This window comes from Anarhichas minor, unplaced genomic scaffold (assembly GCF_050575085.1).
Source record: "Anarhichas minor isolate MPS153535 unplaced genomic scaffold, ASM5057508v1 ptg000041l, whole genome shotgun sequence".
NCBI classification, from domain to species: Eukaryota; Metazoa; Chordata; class Actinopteri; order Perciformes; family Anarhichadidae; genus Anarhichas; species Anarhichas minor.
In genome coordinates, this window is record NW_027466487.1 from 1487967 (window position 1) to 1500705 (window position 12739).

The following is a 12739-nucleotide window of genomic DNA, read 5'->3' on the forward strand; positions in this document are numbered from 1 at the left end:
GGAATATATTTTCGTAGCTGCAACAGCAGATATCATACATCAATAACTCAGTCAAGTCCGTTTTAGCTTAGATATTGATCAAAGGTGTTTTGTTTTATGACACCTTATATCATAAGACCTTCATTTTGGATTCAGAAGGACATGACCTACCTTTTCTGTTGCTCATTTCACATATAGATCTATGATATTCTACCCCACAGTTAATTTAGGAGATCCATAACCCAGTATCCCTGGGTTTATTGTTTTGTTTCATTCGCAAAAGCAGGCCAACAAACTTTATTGGCATGTAGGTCTAATATTAACATGATATTCGAATCAAGCTTGATTAAAGAATAGCCTACACACCATAAAAGAGAATTGCGTGTTGTGTTTTGGTTCACCTTCTCGTCAGTTTGGGCTACTGATGGGATAAAACTGTGTGCTTGATGCTGTTAAATGAAACCACTAGGTGGAGTGAGACACGCTCGCAAATTCCAACGTGAACTTTGGCACTGGAGACCACCTGGAATGTGGGCCAAACTCGGATCTCAAGGTACAGTCATATGACTCCCGGATGGCCGAATGAGACCCAACAGGGCGTAAAATGGTTTGCTGAAAGTCATTCAATATTGTTTGTGATCTTGAACGGGTCGATTCCTGTTGGCGGAAGTCAGTCCCGGTTGGTTTCAGCTCCCGATGCGTTTTTGGGACGTTGTTTAGTGAGCAGTGGTGTGCATGAGGATGACAGTTTGCTGTCTGTTGGCAAGCGCTGCTTCACCTGTTCGTGGTGGGATCGCGACGACTGCAGCCACCGATGGAGGACTCGAATCACGGGAGTCCGCGGCCGACAGCCGGAGATGAGACGAGCTCCCCGGATAGTCACCAATCCGGTGCCAGCTTCCAGAGGAAAGTAGCAGCGGTCAGCTCTCCTGCTCAGTCCGTCGCACGTCTCACCTTACCTGGAGTCATGGACGCCGAGGGGAGGGTCGACGAGTCACGGCTGAGGATGCATATTTTCAAAAACGGTAGATCTATCTATCTATCTATCTATCTATCTATCTATCTATCTATCTATCTATCTATCAAAACAGATGCAGATATTACAAATCACAGAAAGAGTTCAAGTGATTTTCCTAAATATGTATAGTATTTATAAAGCATGACTTTACTTAATTATTACAAAATGTATGCACGTTTGCATTCAACTTCAGTATTAGTCAGTGGCTCAGTTTGAATTTAATGCAGGAGAAGCTTTATTCTGAGGTTACAACAGGTTAAACAGGGTTATTTAATAATCCCATTAAAATCTTTGCTAATCCAGTGAAATTCATGTTTGAAATATTATTTGCACATATCTGTATAAATATAGTATGGTATGAGATGGAAGTGCGTTGCATGCAGTTGTATAATTGTATAATAATGTATATGGGTTTTCACCCTGAACACGAGTCATGAGGCCCAATATAATTCTGAACAAAGTGTAAAATAATAATAAAATTATAATCAACATGTGGCTTTAGTGTCTAGAAAAATAAAACTGTCTTCACATGCAGTATTGTGCTGCTGCAGTAAATTCTTCAACAGGGATTCTTATTATCAGATGTGTCCACGCATCAATGAATGCAGATGCATCAGTGACTGTTCATACGGACAAAGAGGAGAGGAAGTCAAGTGATACTTTGCTTCAAGACATTAGCTGGGCCACAGTCGAACTATTCTCTACAATCTAACATTGCATTGTACATCTGACCCCCTCCAGTAAAGAACTCCAGCGTGACTTCTGTGATAAAGCCACGGATACCAGAATAAAATCACATGAGATTCACCAGCCAGACTAAAACATCCACTGAAGTGTGGGAAGCTAAGAAATGAGGATCTGGATTTGTGGCTCCAGTGCGTACAATATGTTAAACCAGCCCCTAAACACAGTCCTTAGACTGCCACTCAACTGGTCCTGGCACTATCTTGTTATGTTGATTTGTACTAGGCACAGGATGATAAACATCTACACATAAGGGCTCTTATGGGGTAAAACATCACTTTGAATCTATCATCTATTAGCAGGAATGTGGAAACCCACCCCCCTTTTTCTTAGGCCTTTTGACCTTTATGCACATTCCATCCCTACAAACATGGAAACCAAAGATTAAAGAACCTGCAGAGTGAAACATTACATAAGACATCTGAAATCCTTGTCTCAAATCCCGATGAAAGCAGGGTAAAGTTCATACAATTTTGGATCAGCGACTGTTTCATAAGGATTCCCTCATTTCACACCTAATTTCCACCAAATTACTGCATGTGATTCACTCAGGGTTGGTTTTGCTCTGATGGAGATTGGTTTGACTGAAGCTCAAATTACCTTTTGGCTGGAAAACACTGGTGAGTCAGTTATATTGACCACTTTAAATGATCAAAAGGGTTTCAATCCCTGTCCAGGTGGCGTGTGTCCCTCTGAGCGTGGTCTGGCGTGGAGTTTCTTGTTTGGGATGTACCCTTGCAGCTCGACAACTTTAGAGCGCTCTCTGCTGCAGGAGCAGATGGTGGTACGTTACCGGGTCATGAAGAGAAAGTGGCAGCAGTTCCTTCCTTTGGCCGTGCGGATGCACCTTAACGGCACTGACGGTAAAAGCCCAAACATGCATCGCAATGAAGAGTCATACGGCTCTCAAGTGTGTCAACCTTTCATTCTTGTTTTTCCTCTTTCCCTGCACTACTTTTTCTTTTGTTAAAACATCTATGACCACATGACCCTGTCTTCATTCCAGCTGAGTTGGTGGCAGCAGTCAGGTACTTTGACCAGAGGCAGGCACTGGCCCAGCAACATACCCAGGACCAGTCTGAGGAGGTCAGGGACAGACTGGCTTTCTTGGAGCTTCAGGCACAGGTTAGATCGGTTAAATATGTGCTAGTATAATTGTTATCTTTATTTTTCAATGCTATGTTTTTTATTTTATATGTAATTCTGTTTTTCTGTTCAATACAAGTCTGTGTCTGTAGTTCCATTAATTAAATGTGTTTACTTTGTCTTTGTTTGATAGAAGAGATTGTGTGTTTAAAGTGTGAGGAGTGAAGTATATTTAGGGAAATTACACAACAGGATATAATGTACTCCCTCAAGTATAAGGCACTTCTGTATTTGGAGTGTGTGCACTTCGGAACAACTGATAGATTTGTGCATTTAGATAGTGATACTTCACAAGCAGCTTCAACACAATGAACTGACACAAGTTTACAATTCCCATTTCTAGTGCAATTACAAGACTAAATGTGATCAAATGCATGGACTCCACTAAAGCAGTTCACTCAGACAATCAACATATTTGTTTCTACGTTTCCTTGCTGTTGCCAGATATTGTTTGAGCGAGTCACGTTTGACCAAGAGGAGCTGCGGGAAGCCACACGGATTATCGGCAAGGATGTGCCGAGAACTAACAGAGACCTGAGCTATTATCAGTGAGTGGTTGTCAGCCGTTGTTGTGGTTTTTAACTATGTGTCAAAAGATAGTGTGTTGGATGTTATTGCTGACCCTTGACCTGAAGTTTGTGGGAGTAAACATCCAGACATTTAGTTTTAAGCAGCTAAAAAGGGATCATTCACTTTCTGCTCACCTCAGTTGACCTGGAAAGCATAACAAAAAGCAATATACTGTGGTAAGTCAAATTTGATATATTGTTGTAAGACACAATTAACTCTGAAGGCCACATCACTTTTTAATAATGATGAAAAACAAGGAATCCTGGCATCTTATGCACAGCACTTAGTTACACAGGTCGTACATGCTTTGTTTTCTCCTGGGTTATGCTGTAAATCTTGAATCTTAAAATGTACAAATAGCATTTTATAGGCTATAAGCATTATCTACCTGTTAAAAGAAAGACTTTAAGTCTAGTGAGCTGTGAGTTGCTTCTGCATTTAGATAAACACTGAGGAAAGTAAAAAGACCAAATTTTATTTGGTAGCCACCGTGACTGCTTCTCTAAAATACAAGCATTTTGGTACAATGCTGAAAATAATAGATAATAGCTTCATTTTTAATTATGGTGTGAAAGCTCAACATGAAAGCTATCATTTATAGTATTAGTATTACTAGTATGTTATTTATCGAAAAGGATTCCTGTCTTATGAATGTGAGGAAGCAACCATCGTCATATCCAATGTTTCTGTGGATTATTTCCATAATTATAGAGACCAACTCAACTCTGACAACTCAATGTATGAAAACATTTTCTGCAGTGTTCAACTAATTCTGCTGACTTCTGTTTCTGCAGGGGTGAAGGTTCAGCCAACCTCTTGGTTTTGCGAGATATCCTCATCACTTATGCTGCTTTTCATCCAGGTAATCAGCAAGAATGAGCCCACCTCAGGTTTATTAACACTGACAAGATCAGGCAGCATTAGAGGCTGTGTGTTGCCCCGTTAAAGGCACTAACTGTTGGTTGTTTGTGCATCACTTCTCTCGTTTGTTGATCCAGAGGTCAGTTATGCCCAAGGAATGAATGACCTGTGCAGCCGGTTCCTGGAGGTTCTCAACTCTGAGGTTGACGCTTATTGGAGTTTCTCCTGCTACATGGAGAAGTTCTCCAAGGACTTCAGGGCTGATGGTCTGCACAGGAAAATAGGTCGGATAGCCAACAAGAAATGCAACTTAATGGATAATGAATGCTATGTTTCCAAGATATAAATGTTTTGTGAAAGATTTGTGACCTCTAGTGGTAAAACAAGGATGTTGAAAACAATAATTCCAGTACATGCCATCAACTGTCCCATTTTTATATGTAAGTGTACGGTGTATTAGACTGATACAGAATGTACCGTTTTCTGAAAGTTTTTATTTTTCCAATCAGTAGAAGTTTGATGCTTAATTCAGACAAAAAAAACATATAAAATATGAACAAAATCCAAAGAAAATGTACATAAACTAGAAAAAAAGGCATTAGAAATCAAATAAAATCCATCCAAAACAAAAGCGTTTGTTATGAACAGATTTTACTGTTTTACTACAGATTACACTGCAATAAAGTACAGTCTATGAGTTTGGATTCTGTAGTTGAAACATATGAAATAGTTTTTTTTTTTTTAAATCTCTTTTAGAGTTGGAGGCAGCCCTGCTGAAGGAACTGGACCCTCAGCTTTATGCTCATTTGGTCACAGACAGCATGGAGAGCTTCACCTTCTGCCACAGGTATATCTACACAGATCTTTGCCACCATTCTCTATTTTTATTCTCTATGTCTGACTATGGGATTATATGTGTTATTGTTCCACACGCACATTTCCTTTGTGTGTGCATGTGTTGTGTGTCCTTTTTAGGTGGCTGCTGCTGGGTTTCCAGAGGGAGTTTGAACACAGTGACGCATTACGTTTGTTCGAGATCCTGAGTTGTGACCACCTGGAGCTTATCTCCCAGCAAGTAGACCGAGCCCGTTATAAGGAAAGGCTTGCACGAAAATGCGGCACAGGTAAAACAAAGAACTGAAGTTGGTAAAATAAACAAGGCTGAATGTGGAGGGATAGCTGCCTCTATTAAATGTCTGACTTTAATGCAGCGATGTGTCTCTGCAGAGGACAATTCAGAGTCAGAGCTGCAGGCCATCAACACTGACTTCACCTTTGAGCTCTTCATCTGTGCAGCCATCCTGTTAGAGAACAGAGAGTCTCTGCTGCGTTGCCGTGATGAAGTACAACTTATCCAGTTTACTAGCAGGTTTGTCCGTATGCTAAGACATAAAAGTCCCATCACATAAAAACGGATTGTGTTTTTGTTAATGAATGAGTTGGTTAAATATTTGCCTTTTTGTGCAGCCTTCAGGGAACACTGGAACTGAACAGCACGCTAAAGAAAGCAGAGCACCATTTGTACAACTACTGCAAGCGCTGTGCTCGAGACTATATGTGCTGTAAAACGGACAATAGCAAAGAAGAGGACTTTCTTTATCAAATCCGTAGTTTACTTCTTTTAAGGTGAAAGCTACTATTTAAATACCTGATGTCAAAGTCTCTTATGAAACTGTAATTTGTAACAAGGGACATATAATCCCTATTTAGAGTTTTGATGGCACATTTGTTGTTTTTATTTCTGAGGGAAACACACTGATGGCTGCTTACCTTAAATTGTATCCGTAACTGCTGTTTATTATAAATGTACAGTATTTATTGTATGACAGTTGACCCACATCAACTGTGAGTTATTTTGGTTGCTCTCCTTAACTGCAATTATAATATAAAGCTTAAGCTCAATATCTTAGAGATAGGAATCATGCTTCAGAGGATTTGTTTTCCGGGTGACGCAATATTCGACTGCATGTGTGAAAACATGAGATCTAGTGTGTCGCAACAGGTGGTGTTTGTAACGAACTGCAGTTATATTTAATGCCAGATGGTCTCTGTGTCAGAGAGGCCTATGTAACAAGAATAGACATCCAGTTTTGCGCTCTGGCAGAGGGACCATGTACTAGGGGGAAGGAAAATTACTGCACTACTGTCTTTTAAACTGAGAATGAAACATGTACACTATATAAATAACCAAAAAAATGATACCTCAATAAACCTGCTGATGATTGTTTACTATATGGTGTTGGCAATATCCATGTTCAGTTTGCTTATTTACCTTACATAAAACAGGAAGTCAGCAGTGTGAAAACTAATAATTTTAATTCATGCTCTGAATGAAAACCCCCTCATATTACTAACCAACTGCAAGTAATAGATTAACTGGGATAAGAAAAAGTATAGGAATGCAGAAACATATGAATGTACATGAGTTTCTGTCACCACAGTTATTATATTCATCTATACAGTGTATATATTGTAGTTTAGTCCATGTGGATGGACTACATTTACTATACATGCATTAACGTAGACAGCTTTTTTTTTCAATTTTTGCCTCTTATTTACCCGTTCACACACGCCAACAGCAGCAGAGCATGGTTCACTGTATTGCTCAAGGACACATTATCAAGTGGAGTGTGAACCGGAAGAGCTGTGGATCCAACCTCCAACCCTGTGATTAATGGACTACCTGCTCTAAATTCCTCAGCCACAGCCACCTCACAAATACTGTGATCGATCTATTTCAGGTTCTAAAATGCAAATGGTTTTAACATCTGGCTGAGTTTTGAGGCCCTTAAACATCTGTTTCAGACAAAGGGCACATTGATTGTCTATATGATTCCAGAAGTTTTAGGCTATCCAGAGATGTTCATAATGGTTAAAAACTCTTTTGAGAAATGTAACACTATAGTGATCCATTTTTAATTGAACTTGTTAGTTTGTTTTGCTCAACTGGCAGAGGGTTACAGATGTAACAACAGCAAGCTTTCTTTCAAGGAAATCCAGTCAATGAGCTGACACATGGGCCTAGAATTTTCCTTGGTGGAGTCACCTGACACCCTGATGGGCTTTCCCTGCATGCACAGTGCTCTATATACACTGGGGAGCAGAGACACTCGTCCTTTTGGTCCGCCCGCCAGGAGAGGGAAAGGAGTTCTGGATAGGATAAGACAAGTTAAAACAGAACTTTATTAATGCGAAGGAAATTCCTGTGCCAGAGTTTCATTAAAGATTCAGGAGATTCTTTAAACTCAGGAGGGTTGTGTGCTAGGCGAAAACTCAGTAAACTCTCAAGTCTTGAACATCTGACAGCACAAGGTAACCCCTTAATTAGCATTGCACTCCGCCTGGCTTCATAGTCCGTCTTGCTTGCTGCTTTGAAAGCTTAATGTGCCAACTTGAGAGGTTTTCCCAAATAATAGGCTTGCATGTTTTTTGTCAAACAGTAGCATGACAAGTTGAAGCAGAATCTGTAAGAAGAACCACACAGTCGAGTGACTGTCCAGTAAACAAAAATGTCTTTTGGGATTATTTGTTTCCATTTCCCAACAGTGTCAGTTGGATCTTCGGGATTGCTTCAACCAAAGGACGCTGAATAGCATTAACTATACCAAATGGCTAAGACGGAATCTAATACAAACTGCCTGCATGTGTGCATCACTTTGCCACAGGCCACAGTGCTGTTATATTCATGTTCAAAAAATATATTTTTTGTACTGCATATGAAGTCTTTTAGAATTAGGCGTAGGACAGGCAGTGAAGCAACGCTGTCAACATTTAGCATGTCAGCATTTCCTGCTCTATGTTACACAACTGGATAACAAGTGATAATTCAATAGTCCGAAATAGTTGAAGCTGTTCTGGGGAATTATAGGGAACATGGTTCAACTGTCACCCGTTAAGCATGTAGAGGAAAGAAAGATAATCTAAAGATTTTTTAACTTAAATAAGTCAGTTTTGTTGTTGTTATTTGGTGTAATATTAATTCTAAAAAGGTTTAATATCCTGCCTCAGTCTGCTGAACGGTAGCAACAGGAAGCTTTTGCTGAGTTCTTCACTAATCAAACACGAGTTACTGCACCTCAAAGCTGTGGTTCTATCTGTTTTAATGGGAACCAGTCTTGCCTACTATAGTCACTGATAAATGATCTGTTCATTTTTAGCCTACCTTCCATTCATTGCCATACGCTGATGCTTATTATAGTAACGGTAAGCTATTTGGAGCCAGCTGTCGGAACATAGACACACAGATCACTATTCCAGGATCAGTACATCACATTTCACCAGCTTGAATGTTACCGAGGGAGGAGCGGAGAGTGAAACAGTGTGGAGAGGGAATTAAAGGGCAGTGTAACATCCACCAATCGTTTGCTCTCAAGTGTCAGGAGGTGGTTAAGGCAACTACGCCATGGATGCTCCTCTACCACTCCACCAACTGAGCCTCATGTGGCCTTGCACAGACTTATGTAACAGGGTCAGGCATATCTTTGTAGATACACAGTGGGTATACATGGGTGGAGTGCAGGTGTGTACACATTGATTGAATAATACTGCAAGGAAACACAAGTCCAAGTACAAAACATTACTATCATAAACATCAAAATATTATTATAAAAACTTTATTCAGTTATGATGAACACATACACTAATCTGGGATTACTGTCCATAACAAAAAGGGCTGCAATCACTAACATATTTATTTCATCTTGCTTCTTTTATGTAAGATGTCTAAAGGACCAGCAGTAGGCATTGATCTGGGAACCACATATTCCTGCGTGGGCATCTTCCAGCATGGCAAAGTGGAAATCATTGCCAATGACCAAGGAAACAGGACCACGCCCAGCTATGTGGCCTTCACAGACACTGAGAGACTGATTGGAGATGCTGCCAAGAATCAGGTGGCCATGAACCCAACCAACACTGTATTTGGTGAGGACTGCAACACCCAAAAGGCCACAGGCTCAGAAACAGTGATCCAAAATAACATGTGACTTACAGTGTCTTGTTTTTTCTCTTAAATCTTCTTCAGATGCTAAGCGTCTGATCGGTCGTAAGTTTGATGATCCTGTGGTGCAGTCAGACATGAAGTACTGGCCCTTCAAGGTTGTGAATGATTCAACCAAACCCAAGGTGGAGGTTGAATACAAGGGTGAGATAAAGACCTTCTACCCTGAGGAGGTGTCCTCGATGGTCCTCACCAAGATGAAGGAGATCTCTGAAGCTTATCTCGGCAAGGTAGATGACAATAAGAGTACAATCTCAAAATGACCAAGGGTAGTTCGGTTTTAAAAAGGTGTCAGTGACAAGCTGTAACTGTCAAGGAAAAGTACTTAGTATTTATAACTGTTACACTTAACAGAATCTCAAACGCAAGACCTCAGAATCATAGCAAGCACTTCCTCTGCCTCAAAACACATTGTGAGAAAAGTCTCTATTAGTGCCTTGTTCATGTTTGCAATGTGGTGACATATTTTAAAAAGTAGAATAGTTTGAACACAAATGATATTTATTGACTCACGGTCTTACTGTCTTCCCAGCCTGTCACTAATGCAGTTGTCACAGTTCCTGCCTACTTCAATGACTCCCAGCGTCAAGCCACCAAAGATGCTGGAACCATCGCTGGGCTTAATGTGCTGCGTATCATCAATGAGCCCACTGCTGCAGCCATTGCTTATGGCCTGGACAAAAAGGTGACTTACTAACAAAATACAAACATTAACATCTTCTATGTTCCTATTAGTAATTCTTACTATTTATTTTAGGTTGGCGGTGAACGTAATGTCCTTATCTTTGACCTTGGAGGTGGTACTTTTGATGTGTCAATCCTGACTATTGAGGATGGCATCTTTGAGGTCAAGGCCACAGCCGGAGACACTCACTTGGGGGGTGAGGACTTTGACAACCGGATGGTTAACCACTTCATAGCTGAGTTCAAGCGCAAGTTCAAAAAGGAAATCAACAACAACAAGCGAGCTGTGCGTCGTCTACGCACAGCCTGCGAGCGTGCCAAGCGCACCCTCTCCAGCAGCACTCAGGCCAGCATTGAGATCGATTCCCTCTACGAAGGAGTAGATTTCTACACTTCCATCACCAGAGCCCGTTTTGAAGAGCTCAATGCAGACCTGTTCCGTGGGACCCTCGAGCCTGTGGAGAAGGCCTTGAGGGATGCCAAGATGGACAAGGGCCAGATCCATGACATTGTCCTGGTGGGTGGCTCCACACGTATCCCCAAGATTCAAAAGCTGCTGCAGGACTTATTTAATGGCCGTGAGCTCAATAAGAGCATCAACCCTGATGAGGCAGTGGCCTATGGTGCAGGTGGGTCTCTCTACAGCATTTAGGTTTATACTCATTTTCTGGTCATATTACTAGTTGAGTATAAACACTGTTGTTCTAACATGATTAAGTGGTTTATATTGAAGCGTTCCTGTTGTTATGGCATTAGTTTCACCATTTTGAAACTGTTCACAGCTGTGCAGGCAGCCATCTTGGCTGGTGATAAGTCTGAGAATGTACAGGACCTGCTCCTGCTGGATGTCACGCCCCTGTCCCTGGGAATTGAAACAGCTGGAGGAGTAATGACTGTCCTTATCAAAAGGAACACCACCATTCCCACCAAGCAAACCCAGACCTTTACCACCTATTCAGACAACCAACCTGGTGTGCTTATTCAGGTAGTTCTAGACAAATAACAGTTCACTCTCCATTGCTGTCCCAGTGTATTACAATTACTCCTGAAAGTGTATGTTGATGCAAAACAATTTAAGTTGAGTAACTGTTTTCAGGTTTATGAAGGTGAGAGAGCCATGACCAAGGACAATAACATCCTGGGCAAGTTTGAGCTGACCGGTATTCCACCTGCTCCCAGAGGTGTCCCTCAGATTGAGGTGACCTTTGACATTGATGCCAATGGCATTCTCAATGTGTCTGCAGTGGACAAAAGCACTGGAAAGGAGAACAAGATCACCATAACGAATGATAAAGGTAGGGAACCATGTTAAATACGTATTAAATCAGAAGCTGATGTAGCACAGCTGGAGAATAGTAGTTAAATGTCAAATATTTATGCTTAGTCTCTCTGTTCTACTTTGTTGTCTTTAATGTCCTTGTCTTTATATTTTTAGTCCAATTTTAGTCCAATTCCATGTATGCGTACGCATACATGGCCAATAAAGCTGATTCTGATTCTGAATTGCTACACATGAACATAGAAAATAAACACATATTGCACAGAAGGTACACAGCTTCGTATTTAATTTATTTCATAGGGCGGTTGAGCAAGGAGGACATTGAGCAGATGGTGCAGGAGGCAGAGCAATTCAGGGCTGAGGACGAGGTCCAGAGAGAGAAGGTCACAGCCAAGAACTCCCTTGAGTCTCTGGCCTTCAACATGAAGAGCACTGTGGAGGACGAGAAGCTCCAAGACAAGATCAGCCCTGAGGACAAAAAGTCCATCGTAGACAAGTGCAACGAAGTCATTGCCTGGCTGGACAAGAACCAGGTAAAATCACTGTTTACTGAACTATGAGTCTTGATGAGAGACAAGGTTCCTCTTTTGCTCACATTGTGAAAGCAGAGAGGTGTCCTCAATCATGTAAACAATGTGAAGCAAATCCCCAACGTCCCTTTCACATTATTTTCATTGAATAGACAACAACAATATATTAACAACCCACCCAGTTTTCTGTGACAGTGAATTATTTGTGCTTTCTGTTACCCAGATGGCAGAGAAGGACGAGTACGATCACCAGCAGAAGGAACTGGAGAAGGTGTCCAACCCCATCATCTCCAAACTATACCAGGGAGGCATGCCAGGAGGTATGCCAGGAGGGATGCCAGGAGGGATGCCAGGAGGGATGCCCGGTGGTTTCCCTGGTGGTTTCCCTGGTGGAGCTGGAGGCGGCTCCTCCTCAGGCCCAACTATCGAGGAAGTCGACTGAAGACTATGCTGACAGTGTCTTTATCTCAGATCCCAACATACACTTACTGCCTTACAGCTATTTACTTAGCCATAATACACATCCAATAAAAATGAGATCGCAGACTTATTTCGATTTGCATTGTTGCTGTCATGTTTGTTCATAAACTTAACAATTTTAAGCAACTAAAATTGATAGGCATTTCAAATATTCAGTCACATAAGACATACTCAGAGGCTGTTTGTTGTCTTCATTATTTCTGTCACCAATGATGATTTGCATGAAGTATTTAAATCAATAAAGATCACCAATGAGATGCTAGTTGGCATAATGTACTGTTTGTTTCTTGGGAATGTATGTCTTTTAATACCATTACATTTCTGAATAACTCATACACACTTTATTCATTAGTACATAAACTCGGTATTCACTTTTTGTAGATACAACTGGTATCTGTGAACAGAACCACAAAGGTTTTGATCAATATCTTTTTTCCTGTAAACATATC

The 12739-nt window shown here is 41.0% G+C and overlaps 2 protein-coding genes across 2 annotated transcripts; both read left to right on the forward strand.

The window, feature by feature from the left end:
• The first annotated feature begins 533 nt into the window (after positions 1–533).
• Positions 534–6550, forward strand: LOC142969591 (TBC1 domain family member 15). Its single transcript, XM_076109572.1, has 10 exons — positions 534–1004; positions 2419–2604; positions 2748–2866; positions 3332–3435; positions 4252–4319; positions 4456–4602; positions 5075–5165; positions 5294–5442; positions 5546–5687; positions 5786–6550. Exons 1-10 carry the CDS (start codon positions 794–796, stop codon positions 5946–5948), a joined length of 1380 nt encoding a protein of 459 aa, XP_075965687.1. The 5' UTR covers positions 534–793; the 3' UTR covers positions 5949–6550.
• A 937-nt stretch (positions 6551–7487) lies between these two features.
• hsc70 (heat shock cognate 70) lies at positions 7488–12545 on the forward strand. Its single transcript, XM_076109562.1, has 9 exons — positions 7488–7630; positions 9037–9241; positions 9342–9547; positions 9850–10002; positions 10075–10630; positions 10784–10986; positions 11098–11296; positions 11581–11813; positions 12034–12545. The coding sequence occupies exons 2-9, from the start codon at positions 9037–9039 to the stop codon at positions 12250–12252; spliced, it is 1974 nt and encodes a 657-aa protein (XP_075965677.1). The 5' UTR covers positions 7488–7630; the 3' UTR covers positions 12253–12545.
• Positions 12546–12739: the final 194 nt, after the last annotated feature.